The sequence below is a fragment of the Euprymna scolopes genome, chromosome 43 (genome assembly GCF_053919585.1).
Source record: "Euprymna scolopes isolate OS-2025 chromosome 43, ASM5391958v1, whole genome shotgun sequence".
Lineage (NCBI taxonomy): Eukaryota > Metazoa > Mollusca > Cephalopoda > Sepiida > Sepiolidae > Euprymna > Euprymna scolopes.
The window spans coordinates 52,286,465-52,304,977 of NC_136524.1; the positions used below are offsets into that span (position 1 = coordinate 52,286,465).

The following is an 18,513-nucleotide window of genomic DNA, read 5'->3' on the forward strand; positions in this document are numbered from 1 at the left end:
TATACACACATATGCAGGGTGACCCCCCCCCAAAAAAAAAGCTAAATGGAGGCCATCTAGAACATATGCTGTAGAACGGAGAAAAAAAAAGGTCAAAGACCCTAGTGTTTTGATGTAATGTTTTGAATATAATAAACTAGTTATGACCAAAGTTTCATTTCATTCGGACAAAACACTAAGAAACGGGGCCTAATTAGAGTTGGGGCCCGTTTTCTTCAGGTCACCCTGTATATGCATACATATAGTACATATATATGTACACATTTATGTAACATGTTAAGCTGAACCCAATGTTCTGCACAAAAGTGTTGCAAAAAAATAAAAAAAAATAAAAAAGGAAAAAAATTCGACACAGCTTTTTTTTTTAGTTGAAATAAAAGGCATTTATTCATGGTACTTTTCAAACTATTTTGGAAAGAATGATTGATAAGATGAATGAAACGTTGGACTTTTGAATATTTATTTATATATGCTCTTGTTATATATAAAAAAAACATAGACCTTCTAATTTAAATGAACTGAGAATGTGGGGTCCCCTTCCACGAAGGAAAAATTTACTTTCACCATGACTAATGTTTGTACAAAATTTCAAAAGAATCCATAGTGTGGTTATTGAGAAACGTACAAATGAACGAACGGATGGACGAACGATTTGGAGAAAATGTTACCCCTATAATGGACCCCCAGGGGAAACAACCAGAGTTATCCTGGAAAATCTGTTCTGGTAAAAATTTACTTTCACCATGACTAATGTTTGTATAAAATTCTTTTAAAAAATCCAAGCTGTAGTTAATGAGAAAAGTGTGAACCAATGAACAGACGAATGGGAATGAATCCCGCCTTTGCCAAGGAACAAAAGAAAGAAAAAAAGGATTGGTATACACAAAAGGCAAAAAATAATTGCATATTTTTTTGCACAAAACCTATATATATATATATATATATATATATATAGTCAAAATTATCATCACTTCCGATAGAGGTCACTTAGACATGTAAAAACGTTACCAATACAAGGATAAAGAAATCAACACAAAAAAATAAATAAATAAAAATAAGAGAAAAGACTTCGTGGATAGAAACCAACAAGCAATTTATTAGGAATAGAAAAAAAATAAACTTAGAGCCAAAAAAGCTCACAAGCTGTCTGCTGCTAAGATTTTGCTCCCAACTATAAAGAAAGTCCTTTGTGTGGTAACAATTAAAAAAGCTAGAAAGAAAGAAAAACGGGTTGAGAAGGCCTTTTTCTTTACTTATTGCTGTGATATGAAATTTCAAGGAATGTAGGATTTTTTTTTAGGAAGGTCGAAATACTTTAGCAAAGTGGAAAATGTTTGCTCCCTTTGTTTGCAATTTAAGCTTACATTTTGTAATGTCGTCTATTTTAAAATAAAAGTCCTCTCAAGCAGATTAGTTGAAATATCTGCAGACAATTATTATTATCTGAAATAATGTTCCGAGAGTGTTCTTCTATAGCGAGGAATTTATTTATTTTTCTGAAGGGTTAACCTGAAAAAAAAAAAAAACATAGTTCTTCATATACTAACATTTTCTGAAGAGGCAAGAAGTTCAGAAATCCCTAATTCCTTTTTTGTATCTGGTCAGAATAGAAATGTTCTTTTCTTTTGACTTAAAAAAAAAAACTGCAGCTTAAGACGTATCCATTTTCTTCAGGACTTAGAGGAAAATATCTAGTTGTAGTGATAGACACTTCTAATTCAATTTTTCCTAGTGAGAATATTTCCCACCTGTGTCTTCTCTCCTGCAAGATAGTATTTTTCCGACATATTTAATTGCCAAATCCTCGATTTCTTGGATTTACTTAAAGTAAATTTCTATCAGTAAGATACAAATTCGTCAGGTAACTTAGACACAATCACTTCAACATTATAAACTTTGTCAGATAGCTTAGACGAGTTCACTTCGACATTTTAACGCCCTGTTTAGACAGAGAGAAGATAACACGTCAAGTGTCCAGTATGAACTGTCAACTTCAGCTTGAATTTGATTATAAAACGTGAGAATTCACAGATCAATCATCAACAGTCAGAAATTAGTCACATGACCAACAGCACCAGCAGCAGTGAAGCAAACTCAAGAGAAAGAAAGAAAAGGAAAGAAGAAATATATCTCCCCTCCCCCAACAAAAAAATTTCTACAATATATATTTCAACTTACTTGTCAGGACACAAAGCAGGAAAAGATATTCAGTGTAAGAGATGATTCCTAAAAAGAGAAATAAATAAAAAAAAAGTTAATAAACAAAAAAATGCATAATTAATCAAAAAAACAAAAGTACATTAACTAATCTAGGGGAGAGGGTTTTCGGCACTCTCAGCTGGATGACTAACAGTTAAAATCATAACTTAAAATCGTACCTGCATCTCAGTGACCGTGCATCTGTAGTGATCTCGCTTGGTGGGGGTGGAGGGCTATCTCGATCGTGGATAAAAAGCTAACATTGTTGCAATATTTTTGGTATTATTAGTGGGTATGATTACAAAAAAATGGAAGGTTCTATTTATAGACAGAGGTGATAGAAATTGACGATGCTGTGATATCAACCAATCAGAAACCAGAATCACTCCATAAAGCATGAGATATTTTAGAATTTACACACAATTTTTTGGTGTCCACACCAGAAGAATTTTGCTCTTTGTCTCCAAACTTTTACAATTCAAGACTTCTACAGATTTGCTATCCAACAGGAAACTACTCGTCATCAACACGCTTTTACAATTCAATGCTTCTCCGGATCAATACTACCGTTTTGTTTGAAATGATATTTCTCTTCTCTATATATATAAGGCAAAACGGCCGCACCCGTTTTTGTATGTCCAAGAAAGGCTTTTTTTTTTTCAACAGGTTCTCGATGAGCTTACATTTATTTAGAACTTCCCTTATACTCCCTAGATTATAATATCTAAGATTTGCGAACGGATGTTGTCTCTACATTTATTTTGATTGACTTTTAAAAAATTCCCTCTATTCTATCCTTTCGTGTTTGTTCATCTTTTTCATATAAATAAAGCAAAACTAATTGGAGCAAAGTGGATTCACCGGCCTCCCCGCTGGGACGTTCAGATAGGCAATTAGCTTTGATCAACGTTGAGAAAAGATTTTTTATATCAGATATTTTCTGGGGAGCAGGTTTTCCCCAAGATCGTGGTGAAACAAATAAATAAAACGGCAGAAAGTGGGAAGCCTAACTGGTTTTCAGCCAACATTCATTTCTGCACTTGTGTGATTCTTAACTTATTTGTGCAAATCAACTTTTCGATTGACATCACTTAATCTGAATGCTTTTCACTTCCTGTTGCGTCATGGTGTAGCGGTAAGGTGTCAGGTTTTCTTTCACTTTCTTTTCCTCCTTCGTGTCACAGGTTCGAGCCTCCCTGCCTACTAACACTTATTTTTTTGTGCTCATCAACACATACCTCCCAACACCTGGGCAACGCCGGGTACCCTTGCTAGTCTCTTCTAAAACTAGAATTACTCACAACTCCAAAGTATTCCAAAATGATGATAATCAAGTCAAATTCATTTCAGGTAAGAATACTATTAAAGTAGAAACACTATTACATATTGACATGACATGTAAACAGTAGTAAAAAAAATTACGGAAATAATAAAGTAGAATATCTGCTAGACACTATTTAAAAAAAAACAACAACAATATAAACCAACAGATATTATTGTATAATGTAACGCAGTTACAATTAGCGATTTTCTACTTTGAAATAGCAGACTTTACTTTTAATTAAATTGAAAGCAATGAAGATAAATCAGTTTTCATACAGAATTGGCCACAATATGAAAACATTAAAAATATGATAAAGCTGTTTAATTTGATGAATTCAATTTTTCTACTGGATTAGTTTTTGTAATAATTTTTGGAATTTTTAATAATTTCGAAATTACATGTAAGAACGTGATAGTGTTTCTACTAAAAATAAATTCAGTTGAAATCTGATTATACTGCACAAGCACTGAAATAATCTGATCTGAAATTTAAAGCTAGACTTGTAACCACTAATAATGATAATCCTAACCATAATTTATGGTAATCTTATCACCAAGTGATTGTAGCAATAAATTATGATAATCCTAACCACAAATAACGATTATCCTAACGACAAATCATAATAATCCTGACGACAAATCATGATAATCCTAACCACAAATCATGATAATCCTAACCACAAATCATGATTATCCTAAAATAAATTATGATAATCCTAAACACAAATTATGATAATCATAAACACAAATTATGATAATCATAAACACAAATTATGATAATCATAAACACAAATTATGATAATCAAACCCAAATTATGATAATCAAACACAAATCATGATTATCCTAAACACAAATTATGATAATCCTAACCACATATTATGATAATCCTAACCACATATTATGATAATCCTAACCACATATTATGATAATCCTAACCACAAATTATGATAATCCTAACCACAAATTATGATAATCTTAACCACAAATCATGATAATCTTAACCACAAATCATGATTATCCTAAAACAAATCATGATAATCCTAACCACAAATCATGATAATCCTAAAAACAAATCATGATAATCCTAACCACAAATCATGATAATCCTAATCACAAATCATGATAATCCTAATCACAAATCATGATAATCCTAAAAACAAATCATGATAATCCTAAATACAAATCATAATCTTAACCATAAATCCTGATAATCAAGTAACACATTCTTAACAAAAAAAGGTTTATTTAATTTTGTTTGCTGTTGCCAAACAATAAGGGGAAGTTCAGGAGTCATGTTCAAGATGTGCAAAATGATTCATCATCTCTAACATGTCTGATAACATAGTTCATTCCATGTAAAATATCGGCTAGCCATTTAGGAGTACATAGAGAACTCACTCACACATACAGGAAAATTCCGTTTATATAATTGTAGATAGATAGATGTAAGAAGATTTTGAACAGGAAACAAACATTATAACATATATATTTTAAGTATATCAGTTCGAACGATTCAAAAGTAAAGAAATATTTTTTAGTTTACAATAGTTTCAAAGACGACAGGTTTTCATTAGTAACATTCTTCTTTTTTTTCTTTTAACGCAATTACTATCTCTAACATCTTCATTTTTAGACAATCAGTTCCAAGAAGGTACCAAGTGCCTTAAATAAGTGTCCAAACTTCTTTTGTACAGACATTTAAAATTGTCATAGACTCTAGAAAATTCAGTATGTTATAGCTATACATTTCAGGAGATGACTAATTTTTATAATTTCAGGTTCAAATGAACAGCTACAGCAGAAATTGGAATACACCCTACTAAAGTTTGATTGTCACAACTGGTGAATTTTAAAAATGCCATCTAGACGTGAGGAGACTTTAGAAGAAAGATACGAAATTAAATTCTGTTTTAAACTTGGAAAAAGTTGTCACAGAAACATTTGGAATGCTTCAGACTGCTTTTGGCCCATCGAGTACCAGTTTTTGAGTGGTATAAGAGATTAAAAAAAGAAAAGGATTCTGTGAAAGATGAGAGGTGTAGGAGGAGTAAGGAAGTCAGAACACCAGAGTTGATTGGCCAAATAAAGAATTTCATGGATAAGGAGTGTCGTGTGTCTATAGAGACAATAAGTGCATTAGCTTGATGTCAGTGTGGGAACTGTACACCGTTATTCATGAGGTATTGAAGATGTGAAAGATTTGTGCATGAAGTTTGTCCCAAGGGTGCTCCATCCTTGTCATAGACTATTTGATCAATCATGTGTCTATAGAGACAATAAGTGCACAGTTTGCTATCAATGTGGGAACTGTATACACAATTATTTGTGAAGAACTGATGATGCAGAAGATTCACGCGAGGTTTGTTCCAAGGATGCTCAGAGAAGATCAGAAAGAAAGACGTTGTCATGGGCAACAAGATAGTTTCCCCATCCTCCCTATAGTTCGGACCTTGCCCCATGTGACTTTTGGTTATTCCTCAAGTCAAGGAAAACGTTGGAGGCTATCGTTATCAGACGAGATGTAGGAGATGAAAGGGGCTGAGATGAAGGTCATTGACATGCTCATACAAGACGACTTACATGGAACCTTCCAGAAGTTGCTGAAATGGTACAAGTGCATTGCAGTTGGAGGATATACAAATTACCATTAGCCGCAGCACTGATGAGCTACGAAACAGTATTGTATGTGGATGACTATATATATATATATATATATATATATATATATATATATATATAGAGAGAGAGAGAGAGAGAGAGAGAGAGAGAGAGGGGGGAGGGGGTATATTTCTGTGAGCTAGAACATTTTCATCTTAAATTCTATGCAATTATGCAGAATGTAAATATTATGTCTTAATTCAGCATAATTATTAAATGGACTAATAATCACATAGGAAACCATAAATATTGAATAATTAATTAATTGACCCTCGTTTTTTCAAAGGAATATGAAAATTAGTAAAATTTCATGTAGCCACTCATATAATCATGACCGAATAAATTTTAGATGGAGTAAGTAAGCTTTTAATATCAGTATATATATATATATATATATATATATATATATATATATATATATATATATATATATATGTATATATATATATATATATATATATATGTATATATATATATATAAGAAATTTATTACTGTGAGTCCAGAATGAGTTTACATATTGTTTCAACTAGAAGAAGATCCTCAAAGAGAGGAAATATCCAACTAGCATCGTCAGAATTCAGAGTCCATCTATGAATTCTGACGATGCTAGTTGGATATTACTGGACACACAGTAATAAATTTCTTATACACTGCTCTGGCTACACATTGAGCACTCTAGTACGGTTTTTTCACCACTGGTAAATATATATATATATATATATATATATATATATATATATATATATATTGTACATGCCAATGATACTTGACATAATTCCTGACCACTGACAATCCCCTGCTCCCTGATTTTTTAATTGGCTCTCATGTAAAATTAATAACTGACACATGTGGTGAGAAATCTCTTTTCATATAATCATTCTGATAGTTAAAAGTTAATCTTCTCTGGAACCACTTGACTTTTCAAGAGTAAAAATAATTCTAAGAAGTTGAGCCCAAAATTATTTCACAAACGCAAAAAAAAAAAAAAAAAGAAAGAAAAAGAAAAAAAAAAAGAAACAGGAGAAATTCCAGTTCAGTATTCTTTTGTTGATAAAAAAAAAAAAAAAAAAAAACTACATCCTTTAACTTCTTTTCAATTTAGGCGGATCACAAAAGATATTTGAGCGATAATTTTTAAAGACCGGTTACACCGATCGCTTCTAATGTGTTCTAAAATATTTATTTTATTTATGTTGATAAATGTTTACTAAAGAACTGCAGACAATGAACCAACACAGGCACATGTTCTTCACAAATTAGAAAAAGTACAGACGATTGGATAATAATTTGTTTTTTCTCTCTATATATACATATATAAATATAGTATATACATATAAGTATATATGTATATACATATACATACATATAGTATATGAATATATATATATATATACATAGTATATACATATATGCATATAGTATATACATATATACATATACTATATATAGTATATCCATATACATATGTATGTATGTATGTATATATATATGTATGTATATATATATATATATATAATAAATAGTAATTATTGATATATATATTAATTAAAATTGATATTTAAATAATAAAAAAGTAAAAACGTCCTAAGATTTGGTCGAATAAAAATGTGAACAAAGGGCAAATAACTCCTTTTTATAATAAGAGAAAATGCTCAGGGAGCAAAATAACGAAATTAAGCGCTTTAAAAAAAAATTCAAATTCAAACAATATATATATATGTATTAGTATATTTGGGCAGTATTTTCTCCTTTATGCACGTCTCATTGAAGAGCAGAGACAACTCTTGTTTGTTTCTCTTACAATTCATTTTTTCTTTTTGACGGACTAGTTTCCGAACATTCTGTTCGAGTGTAAAAAGAAATTTGCCGTATTTGCAAATGTTTTCGACCTCCATAAGTCGTCCTCGGGCGAGTGATGAAAAATAATAAAACAATAAAAATTAAGGTAATGAATTGAATGAAACTTCACCAGGCGACCCTTCTAAGGCTAAAGAAAAAAAAAATTTTTCTTTTTTCTTTAGCATCAGATGGTTCAGAGTCGCCTAATGAAGTCTCATAATGAAGTGTCATTGACAGATGGCTGTTTTTAGCAACCAAATGTAACTGTTTACCTTCAAATATATATATATATATATATATATATATATATATATATATATATATATATATATATATATATATATATATATATAGTAAGTTATAAAAGCTACACTGAATATTCTGCATTTCATCCACTTCAGGCTTATGCGCAAATTTTGTGGTTGCCTGTCGTTTTTATATACGCACCTTCTATTGAGATTTTAGTTAGCCAATCAGCTTTCTGGTATCCACCGCACCCTTCCTATCAGCCAATGAACACGCACTTATCGGACAAAGGCCTATTTGACCTCTGATTGACCTGTTCCTTTGTGTGTGCTCTATTTAGCTTTGATATCTACTTTCTTGACCTGTTTTAAATCTAGGTTAGATTAGGTTTTTTTATGTTAGTTTATATATATATATATATATATATATATATATATATGTGTGTGTGATAGTTTATGTATATTTATGGTTATTTAATTTATTTATTTGTTTATTTTCTATTATTTTTGTTAGTATTAAAATTATTTTGTATCGCTATCCTAGAGTAAATTTTATCTTGTGAACACAGTTGTTTGCTATTTCTCTTCTACAGTTTAATAGATGTTAGGGTTTTTTAAAGTAATGAAGGCATAATCTACATGGGTCGTCTAGGTCTCTACACATGGTAGCTTGTCTTATTATTTCCCATTCGACTACCGGTGAATGTCCGCTTTCCTTGAGTTCCCAATATTTATTTGGTTGCGTTGTTTTCATACGGTGTTTTTTATTGTTGAATGTACTTTTGTGGTCATAATATCGAGTTTTGAAATCTAAGGAAGTCATACCTACGTCATATTTCTTGTTATTCGGGATTTCTTAAAAAATAAATGTCTAACCAAAAGCGTAGTTTACCAGGCCACAATATTTGCGAAATGAGAGTTTCACAAATTGAACGACAACCAAAAGAAACGTCATTATGAAGTGTCATGTTTCCTTATTTTACACAAGAACTATCCATTTCTCGACCAGGTTGTGACTTGTGATAAAAAGGTGAGTTCTTTATGACTACCGGCAATGCTTAGCTCAGTGGTTAAATACCGACGAAGCTCCACGACACTTCCCGAAACCAGAGTTGCACCAAAAGGAGGTCATGCTGACTGTTTGGTGGTCTGCCACATGTCTCATCCATTACAGCTTTTTGAATGCCAACGTAACCATTATGGCGGTAAAATACTGTCAGCAAATGGGTGAAATGCATCAGAAACTTTGACAACAACACCCAGCATTAGTCAACAGAAAGGCTCAATTTTCCTCCACAACAAATCGACCCTGCAGAAGTTGAACAAATTCGGTTACAAAACTCTGCCTAATTTGTCATACTCTCTAGACTATCACTTTTTAAAGTACCTCGACAACTTTCTGCGTGAGAAATGCTCAAAAACCTAAGCAATATCAAAAACGTCTTCAGCGACTTTATCGTCACCAGAAGATCTTTTACGTTACTTGCATAAATACACTTGTTTTGCGTTGGTACAAGTGTTTTGATTCTGATGGTGCTCATTTCCAATCAATAAATTTTTGTTGGAACTGAGATATGTTAATCTGACTTTAAAAGTTAAAAACCGCAAGAACTTTCTTGTCAACCTTTTAGAATTAATGCTTTATGCCAAACTGATGCAAAAATATGTTCGTCATCTTTATAAACAAGAGAAATATGCTAGCTAAGTAAGAACGATAACATATTTTCTGTAATTTTTTATGAAGACACAATAACATAGTTATCATTCTTCCTTAGTTAACTTCTTCATCGACTTTTTTGATTGGCGACAATTTTAATTTCAGTGTTTTATGTATACGATTAAACTGAACATGACTTAGTTTTTAATGTTTATTTTTCTAAAACATGATATATATATATATATATATATATATATATATATATATATATATATATATATATATATATATACACACACTTACCACAACAAACTATATCAAAGGTAGACAAACCTAAAAAAATTTAAAAAAAAAAGACAGTAAGTATAGACTCCGGTGACAAAGAGACGAAATGGTAAATTATTTAATAGGTGAATAAAGAAAAGTAACCGAAAAAGAAGAATATGAAAGCAGACACTTGGAAAAAATCAGTCAACTGGGAACTATGCAAACATGCAGAGAAATGGCACAAGCATATTGGAAAAGGAAAATAATAAAAATTCCTTGGGACATGGAAGTACAAACAAACCTTTCCAAGCCAGGAGAGCAGACGTGATAATAGTTTACAATGATGAAAAAATAAAATCCACTACCAAATCGTAGATGTTGTAAATGTCGCCACCCTAACAGTTCACAGATGAAGATGAAGGATGCAGCTAAACCAAACAAATACATGGAACTTGTGAGAGATGTGAAAGGAATACAAAACATGAAGGGGGGGACACTCTAATACCAATTATTGTAGGAGTACTCAAGCTGAAAAATTGAAATAAAAAAAAACCTTAAACCATAAAATAAGCTACAATATTAAAAACAGTGGAAATTTTTGGATGTGGAAAGCCAACAATAAACGTTAACCGAAATCAAAATAGAACAAAAATATTAAAAAAAAAAAAAAAAAAGAAAGAAAAAGGAAAATCACACGAGCTCAAAGGAACTGAAACTGCCAGATATATTCATACACCGCCCCCCCCTCCAATAAACACACATATACACATGTGGTGGTGTCAGCCTTCGTAGAGGTCATTATGCATTGTTGCCACATCTGGGCTGGTGCATCTACCACTAGTCTCTCCCTCTTAGACAGAAATAGTTTCCAAACTAATAAGTTCCACACTATCAACCAAGCTCCAAGCACTGTCTCATCGCTGAAATGCTGTATTTTTACAAGTATTATAATAGAATGTACTCTGATAAACTTGTAACACAAGTGCCCTCTAGACTTAAATACACTTGACTCAACCATATAGCAGCAAAATCCCATCTCTTTACTGCAGAGGTACCTAGATACCGGAAATCTAGACTTAAATACGCTGGACTCAACCATATAGCAGCAAAATCCCATCTCTTCACCGCAGAGATACCTAGATACCAGAAATCCTTCTATTTTAATAGTTTCTTCCCTGAAACTTCTAGACTTTGGAATCTCCTCCCGATCTCCTGCTTTACTGACTGTACGTACATTTAGAAATGTAAATGTAATGTGAACAAACATCTCGCTGCTCAACTCCCTACTTAGAATGTCCCTGTAGACACTTACGTCCAAATGGCAATATGCCTTCTTGGGGTGGGGGTAGGGGGCGTGAATAAGAGTAACGGAAAAAAAGATGTAAATGGTCAAGGAGGATGGAAAGATGGAGAAGTGTGAACACCAAACATACCGCATTTGGATGGGTGAAGAGAATAGTGGAACCTTGGAGAGAAACGTTGCCACACAAACTCCAAAGATAAACGTTCACTGCTGTGAAGAAATGCATTAATAACCAACTGTTGCAATAACGCAAAATGATCTCGTTGTTAAAAGAGGATTGACCAATAACTTATATGTGGGGTAGCCCCCACATATGGTCTTTATATTTAATTTATTCTGTTTAAAGAAACATTACAATTCAAAAAATTTCAATATAAAATTTAAAAATTTAAAAGGTAAAATCTCCAAAAGATAAAACAAATTTAGGCACAAGGCCCTATAAGATCTGGGGAGGGGAGTGTTGCAGGGTCTTTGTAACTAAAGTAAAAATGGAGTCTTTGGCGACTTACTCTTGACTGGCAACATTTACCACAATACCTCATTCACTCTGTAGAATCTAAACTAATAAATCCCCAGCGTTTTTGCAAAAAGCATATATTTACAATTTGTGTGTGTGTGTGTGTGTGTGTGTGTGTGTGTGTGTTTGCACTTTTTATTTATTTTTTTTTATTATTTAAATAAAATAAATGTGTATGCGTGTGTGCGAATAAAAGTTCAATTCATTGGAAAAATAAAAGTTCTTAATTTGATAACAAATAGTTCGTGTTGGGAAGTGGGGGAAAACAACCTAGAAAAAAAATGGTATTTGCTTGCAGTATCTGCCGGAATAAATATTATACTTTGATCCTGGCCCGAAGGCCAAGAACAACTAACGATATGCAACATCCCCATTTCTGAGAATGTTTTCTGAGAATGCTTTCTAAGAATACTTTCTGAGAATGCTTTCTGAGAATACTTTCTGAGAATGTTTTCTGAGAATACTTTCTGAGAATACTTTCTGAGAATACTTTCTGAGAATGTTTTCTGAGAATGCTTTCTGAGAATGCTTTCTGAGAATACTTTCTGAGAATGTTTTCTGAGAATACTTTCTGAGAATACTTTCTGAGAATGCTTTCTGAGAATGTTTTCTGAGAATGTTTTCTGAGAATGCTTTCTGAGAATACTTTCTGAGAATACTTTCTGAGAATACTTTCTAAGAATGCTTTCTGAGAATGTTTTCTGAGAATGCTTTCTGAGAATACTTTCTGAGAATGCTTTCTGAGAATGCTTTCTGAGAATGTTTTCTGAGAATGCTTTCTGAGAATACTTTCTGAGAATACTTTCTGAGAATGTTTTCTGAGAATACTTTCTGAGAATGCTTTCTGAGAATGCTTTCTGAGAATGCTTTCTGAGAATACTTTCTGAGAATACTTTCTGAGAATATTTTCTGAGAATATTTTCTGAGAATACTTTCTGAGAATACTTTCTGAGAATGCTTTCTGAGAATGCTTTCTGAGAATACTTTCTGAGAATGCTTTCTGAGAATACTTTCTGAGAATACTTTCTGAGAATGTTTTCTGAGAATACTTTCTGAGAATACTTTCTGAGAATGCTTTCTGAGAATACTTTCTGAGAATGTTTTCTGAGAATACTTTCTGAGAATGTTTTCTGAGAATGCTTTCTGAGAATGCTTTCTGAGAATACTTTCTGAGAATACTTTCTGAGAATGTTTTCTGAGAATACTTTCTGAGAATGTTTTCTGAGAATACTTTCTGAGAATACTTTCTGAGAATGTTTTCTGAGAATGTTTTCTGAGAATACTTTCTGAGAATGCTTTCTGAGAATGCTTTCTGAGAATACTTTCTGAGAATGTTTTCTGAGAATACTTTCTGAGAATGCTTTCTGAGAATACTTTCTGAGAATGCTTTCTGAGAATACTTTCTGAGAATGCTTTCTGAGAATACTTTCTGAGAATGCTTTCTGAGAATACTTTCTGAGAATGCTTTCTGAGAATACTTTCTGAGAATACTTTCTAACTACTTTTACTATGTTTGTACCAACAGTAAAAATGAAATATGTTGATTACCCTTTGCCGGTGTATTCTTTACTTTCACAAAAATATATGCACATATTACATGGTGTTTTTAGAAAATCCCCCCCTCCTCAAAAAAAAACAAACAAAAAAAAACGACTCCATCTTTAAAAATTTAAAAAGAATCAAAATTGATAATTGCATCGAAATTGGAAATTTAGAACAGAATTGGTAATTGTATTGGAAAGCAGAAAAAATATTGGAATCGTCCGATCACTAATAAGTAGTAAGGAAAAATTTTAGTTTTCACCTGTTAAAATAAGGTCACTTATTAATGTTACCCACTTATAAATCAGGTTTTCTAAAACAACACTCAAACAAAAAAATCGCTGTCAAATAGAGGGTAGTCAGGTATTTGAGGGGAGTTCAGCTATTGACCAACGAAAATAATAGTCCAATAATAAGTGATAACACTGAATCCTATTGGTTAGTTAGCTAAAGTAAACACAGCTTTAAGAATGAGAGTTCAATAGAAACGTTGTTTTAATTTGAATAAAATAAAATATGCATCACGTATGCTTGAAATCAAATCACAACGTAATATTAGGAAAATACAACGTGCGGCTCTATACAAACAGACTTCTTGCTCCAAATTTACAACATGGCAAGGAAGAAGAAAAAGAAAAAAAAAACAAAACAACACACTGAAGATGGAGTATACCTCTGAAATATATTGGTGATCAATTTCAAACAAGTAAAATATTTGTTTATTTTCCTAATATTACGTTGTGATTTGGCTTTCAAGCGCACTTAATGTGTATTTTATTTTATTTAAAAACAGCTTAGTTATACAAGCAATCACAAACAATAAATCTGCATTTAACCAGATGGATTCATTTACATAGCTTACTTGCTATAGACTTATTTTCATAAAGCTAGGGTGCTTTCATATATAAATAACATTATTCAATGCAATTCAAATGCCATTACCAATAATAAAGTGATGTTTGAGTATAAAAATATGGACTTTATAGGGTAGAAGTTTATAAGTGTGCAGATACAGAAACAAAAAAAAAAAAAATTAAAGAATGCTTAAACCACTTTAACGTTTAAGAAAGTTCTATTTAAATTATATATATAAAAAAAAAACTTTAAAAATTCACAAATAAAGAATGTTGGCATGAAGTAGGAAAATGTATTTGCAATTTTTTTGTTTTGTTTGCTAAATTTATCACAAAAAAGAATGCAGTCGGCCCAAAAGTGATTAAAAAAAATCTAACATATAAAATTATCTTGTGAGGTTTTAAAACATAAAACATAAATAACATTTAAGCTGACATATCAAAATTTCATTCTGGCTAGCCAAATTTTAAGTTTTTATTGTTGTACCAAGTTAATTAGCCTCATAATAACATCTTTTTTTTTTTTTCAATTATGATCGAGAAATCCAATTCGGCAACGATGATAAATCATAATGGAAGAATAGAAAAACAGTTGTCTCCCATTACAATCGAAAGTGTATTTCTTTTTCTGTATAAGTTTTAGAACGTGCAAGCAAATAAAATTTAAACTAAGATGTCCTTACTCTTTAATGAGCTATTAGTATAAAAACATCACATGTAAAATTTACAAATAAATATATCTAGTATATGTCTGTCCTGTGGGATTCTGCTGGATGATGCTCTGATTCGCCACTTCTGACCCTACCATTCACAACCCTGTTGGTAATTTTGTCAATGGTCCTGTGGCTTGTTAGTTGCTTGCTGTCTATCATTTGTATATGGAGCAAAGTTTTATGTTCGGATGCCCGTTCTATTACCAACCACACATGTAAGCAGCGGGCATAACCTTTGCTAGTCTACAGACAAAAGGCAACAGGTACTTCCATGAGGTTTAGCCCACCAGTGGGGATGATTTACCAGGGTATGGCGTATTGGGCCACACATGAAAGATTTAGGGTATGCGTGAAGCACCAAGCATGACAAACTATGCTGATACTTTCTAGAAATAGCTGGTGAGCCTACAAAACTATTATTACTACACACATTACTATACTCTGGAATTTGGAGACTGTTGAACCATGGGATTAGGGAGTTAGCTTGCATAATATCTCGTGTTAATTGGAATCAGGAATCGAAAAAAATCAGAACTTTTGTGGGCTATCAAATTCGGTATCAGAAAAATTTGTACCTATTTTCTGATGTGATTTCTTTAATTATCTTTTTGTTATTTAATTTTGTTTAAAACAAAACCTTCCACTGCTCATAGTAATAATAAAATAAAAAATTACTCACACCAGAGAGCGTATCCTATATCTTTACAAAGCCACAATTTGCCCAAGCATCGAGTATTGTTGCCACATTTGGGTTGTTGCATTTACCACTAGTCTCTTACTCTTACATGGGGTCAAAACAAAAAGAATCTCTAATCCATATAAGCCCCATAGTCAATTAAGCTCCAACCTCTGTCTCATCACCACAATGTTGCATCCCTGTGCCTGTTTATAAGTATTTTCATGCATGAGCTCTGGTGAACTCATAGCACTTGCGCCTCCTCAACATGCATATTCCTGATTAACATGACATGCAGCAAAATCCCACCCCTTCATTGTTGCGATTCTTAGTTTCTAGAAAGTCTTTGACTTTATCACTTTCTTCCCTTGGACTGCTAAACTTTGGAATTCCCTCCTTGTTTCCTGTTTCCCTGACTCTACTAACCTGCAGAAGTTTGAATGTGACATGAACAGAATCTGATTGCTCAACTCCCCAAAGCCCCCTGTTAGACACAATCCCAAATAATAGTTTCTTATGCTCCAAGTGGCAATATGCCTCATTTGGAGTGAAAAAGGGTGAAAAGTTTGAGCTACATCATCAAAAAGACCTCAAAGTGACATGAGATCGAGAAAGTGGGGCCCTCTAACAAAAAATTGCCTGGGCATCCCTGTTAGAATTCCTTGATCAGGTGCTTAAGGCAGCAAGCAATAAACTTACCCCACCTGAAAGCCGAGTGGCAAGGCCTGGGATGGTAGACCTCCTAGGTAATAGCCAGGTGGCATATCTCAGTGTCACAGGTACTGGGCCAGTTCCTGGTCTCCGCACCTGTTGGGCTGATTGTCAAAAACGGATTCTTGACTAGCACTTTCCTACCCAGTCTCTAAGCAACGGAAACAGCAAGGAGATTCCCCAGTATGCCCACTAAGTTTCATATTTGTACAAATAACATATGTTACACTGCTCCCTTCCTCTATAAAGGAGCAGGGAGGATGATCTTAAGAGAAACAAAATAGATACTATACTATGTATTCAAAACTGAATATCTCTTGGCCTGTTCATAATTATCCCTGACTCTATTCATGTCTGGCGGTCGTAGCCTATTCAAATCTATCTTTTGTATTGATAAGCTTTTTTAATTAGCCACCTGTCTATTTAGTCGACTATTCATATCTACTAACAATTTCTCAACTAAGTACGAACACCTCACGCACAACGACATGAGATGCTATACAACCCTGGTGATGATAATGGGCACGAAAGAAGGTAAAGATAAAATAAATAGGTTACAGTTTATTCTAATAAGCAGGGCCAAACACTCCAATGGGTTACTAATTTACTTTTAAGTGATCTGAAACCTTGCTTCCAAAAGTGTGAGATGTAAATAAAAACCCCATTCTTTCTGAAATCGCTCCTCAGCTCCTCCTTCTCCACCTCTCCTTACCTATAATATATTTATAGGAGTAGGTGGTGGAGGAGGAGCTATCTTTAAGTAGGTTCAACTTATTCACCTGCTTCAGGTGTAAATGCTCAATCCTTGTCCAAGCCAAATAACTTAAATTCTTTGACTTAATCAGGTGTAGATTAATAAAGATACTGCTTTTTCATATGCATTGATTATATATATATATATATATATATATATATATATATATATATATATATATATAGATATATATATATATATATATATATAGATAGATAGATAGATAGAGAGAGAGAGAGAGAGAAATAAAAAGCGGCAAACTAAGTTATTTGTTCATCAACGTTTCATCTTTATTTTGAGACTTTCTCTGGGTGAAATAAAGACCAAACATTGATGAACAGATAACTTGGTTTGTTCCTTTTTATTTTTCTATTTTGTCAGAATACTATTTCCATTATTTTCATCATATATATATATATATATATATATATATATATATATATATATATATATATATATATATAGAGAGAGAGAGAGAGAGAGAGAGAGAGAGATAGATTTTAGGCTGGTGCATCTGCTACTAGTCTCTCACTCCTAGACAAGATGAAAAAGAGAGTCGCCAACCTGATAGGTCCTGAACTGTCATCTAAGCTTTGAGTTCGGCCCCATCAATGAACTGCTGCATCCCTCTGCTTGTTTTACAAGTATTTTAATGGTGAATGCTCCGATGAACTACAAGCCCTTGTACCCCCTTGACGTAAATGTTCCCAACAAACCCAACAAGCAGCAAAGTCCCACCCCTACAGAGTAGAGATTCCTAGATGTACGAAAGCCTTTTACTCTAATAGTTTCTTCCCCAGAACTGCTAGACTTTGGAATTCCCTTCCGGGTTGCTGCTTCCCTAACTCTATTGACATGCAGGAGTTCAAGTGTAATCCTGCTGCTCAACTCCCTACATAGTATCCCTTCAACTTATGTCCCTGATAGTAGCCTCCTACATTAAAGTGGCACTGTGCCTTGCTTGGAGTGAAAATGCAAGAAAAAAATAGACACACACACACACATATGTAAGAAACGAAACGAGGAAAGTTTACTGAATTATTTCTATATTTTTTCTTAATTAACTGTTTATTAATATTTTCTTGTCTCTAACGTTTTAAACGTTTAAATCAAATTATTTTTGATTATCATTGTTATGGACAAATGAATATATATATACATATATATATATATATATATATATATATATATATATATATATATATTATTATTATTATTATACTGTTGGTAGAATTTTTCAGTAACTCATAACA

At 32.6% G+C, this 18,513-nt stretch overlaps 1 protein-coding gene across 3 annotated transcripts in view; it reads right to left on the reverse strand.

The window, feature by feature from the left end:
• The window catches only part of LOC145268348 (calcium uptake protein 3, mitochondrial-like), a 1,295,034-nt gene that overhangs the window by 433,560 nt on the left and 842,961 nt on the right, over positions 1 to 18,513 (reverse strand). For all 3 annotated transcript variants that reach the window (XM_080123864.1, XM_080123865.1, XM_080123863.1), the window contains exon 4: positions 2,179 to 2,226. In XM_080123864.1, coding sequence (XP_079979990.1) covers positions 2,179 to 2,226 — 48 coding nt within the window. The remainder of the gene's footprint in view (positions 1 to 2,178; positions 2,227 to 18,513) is intronic.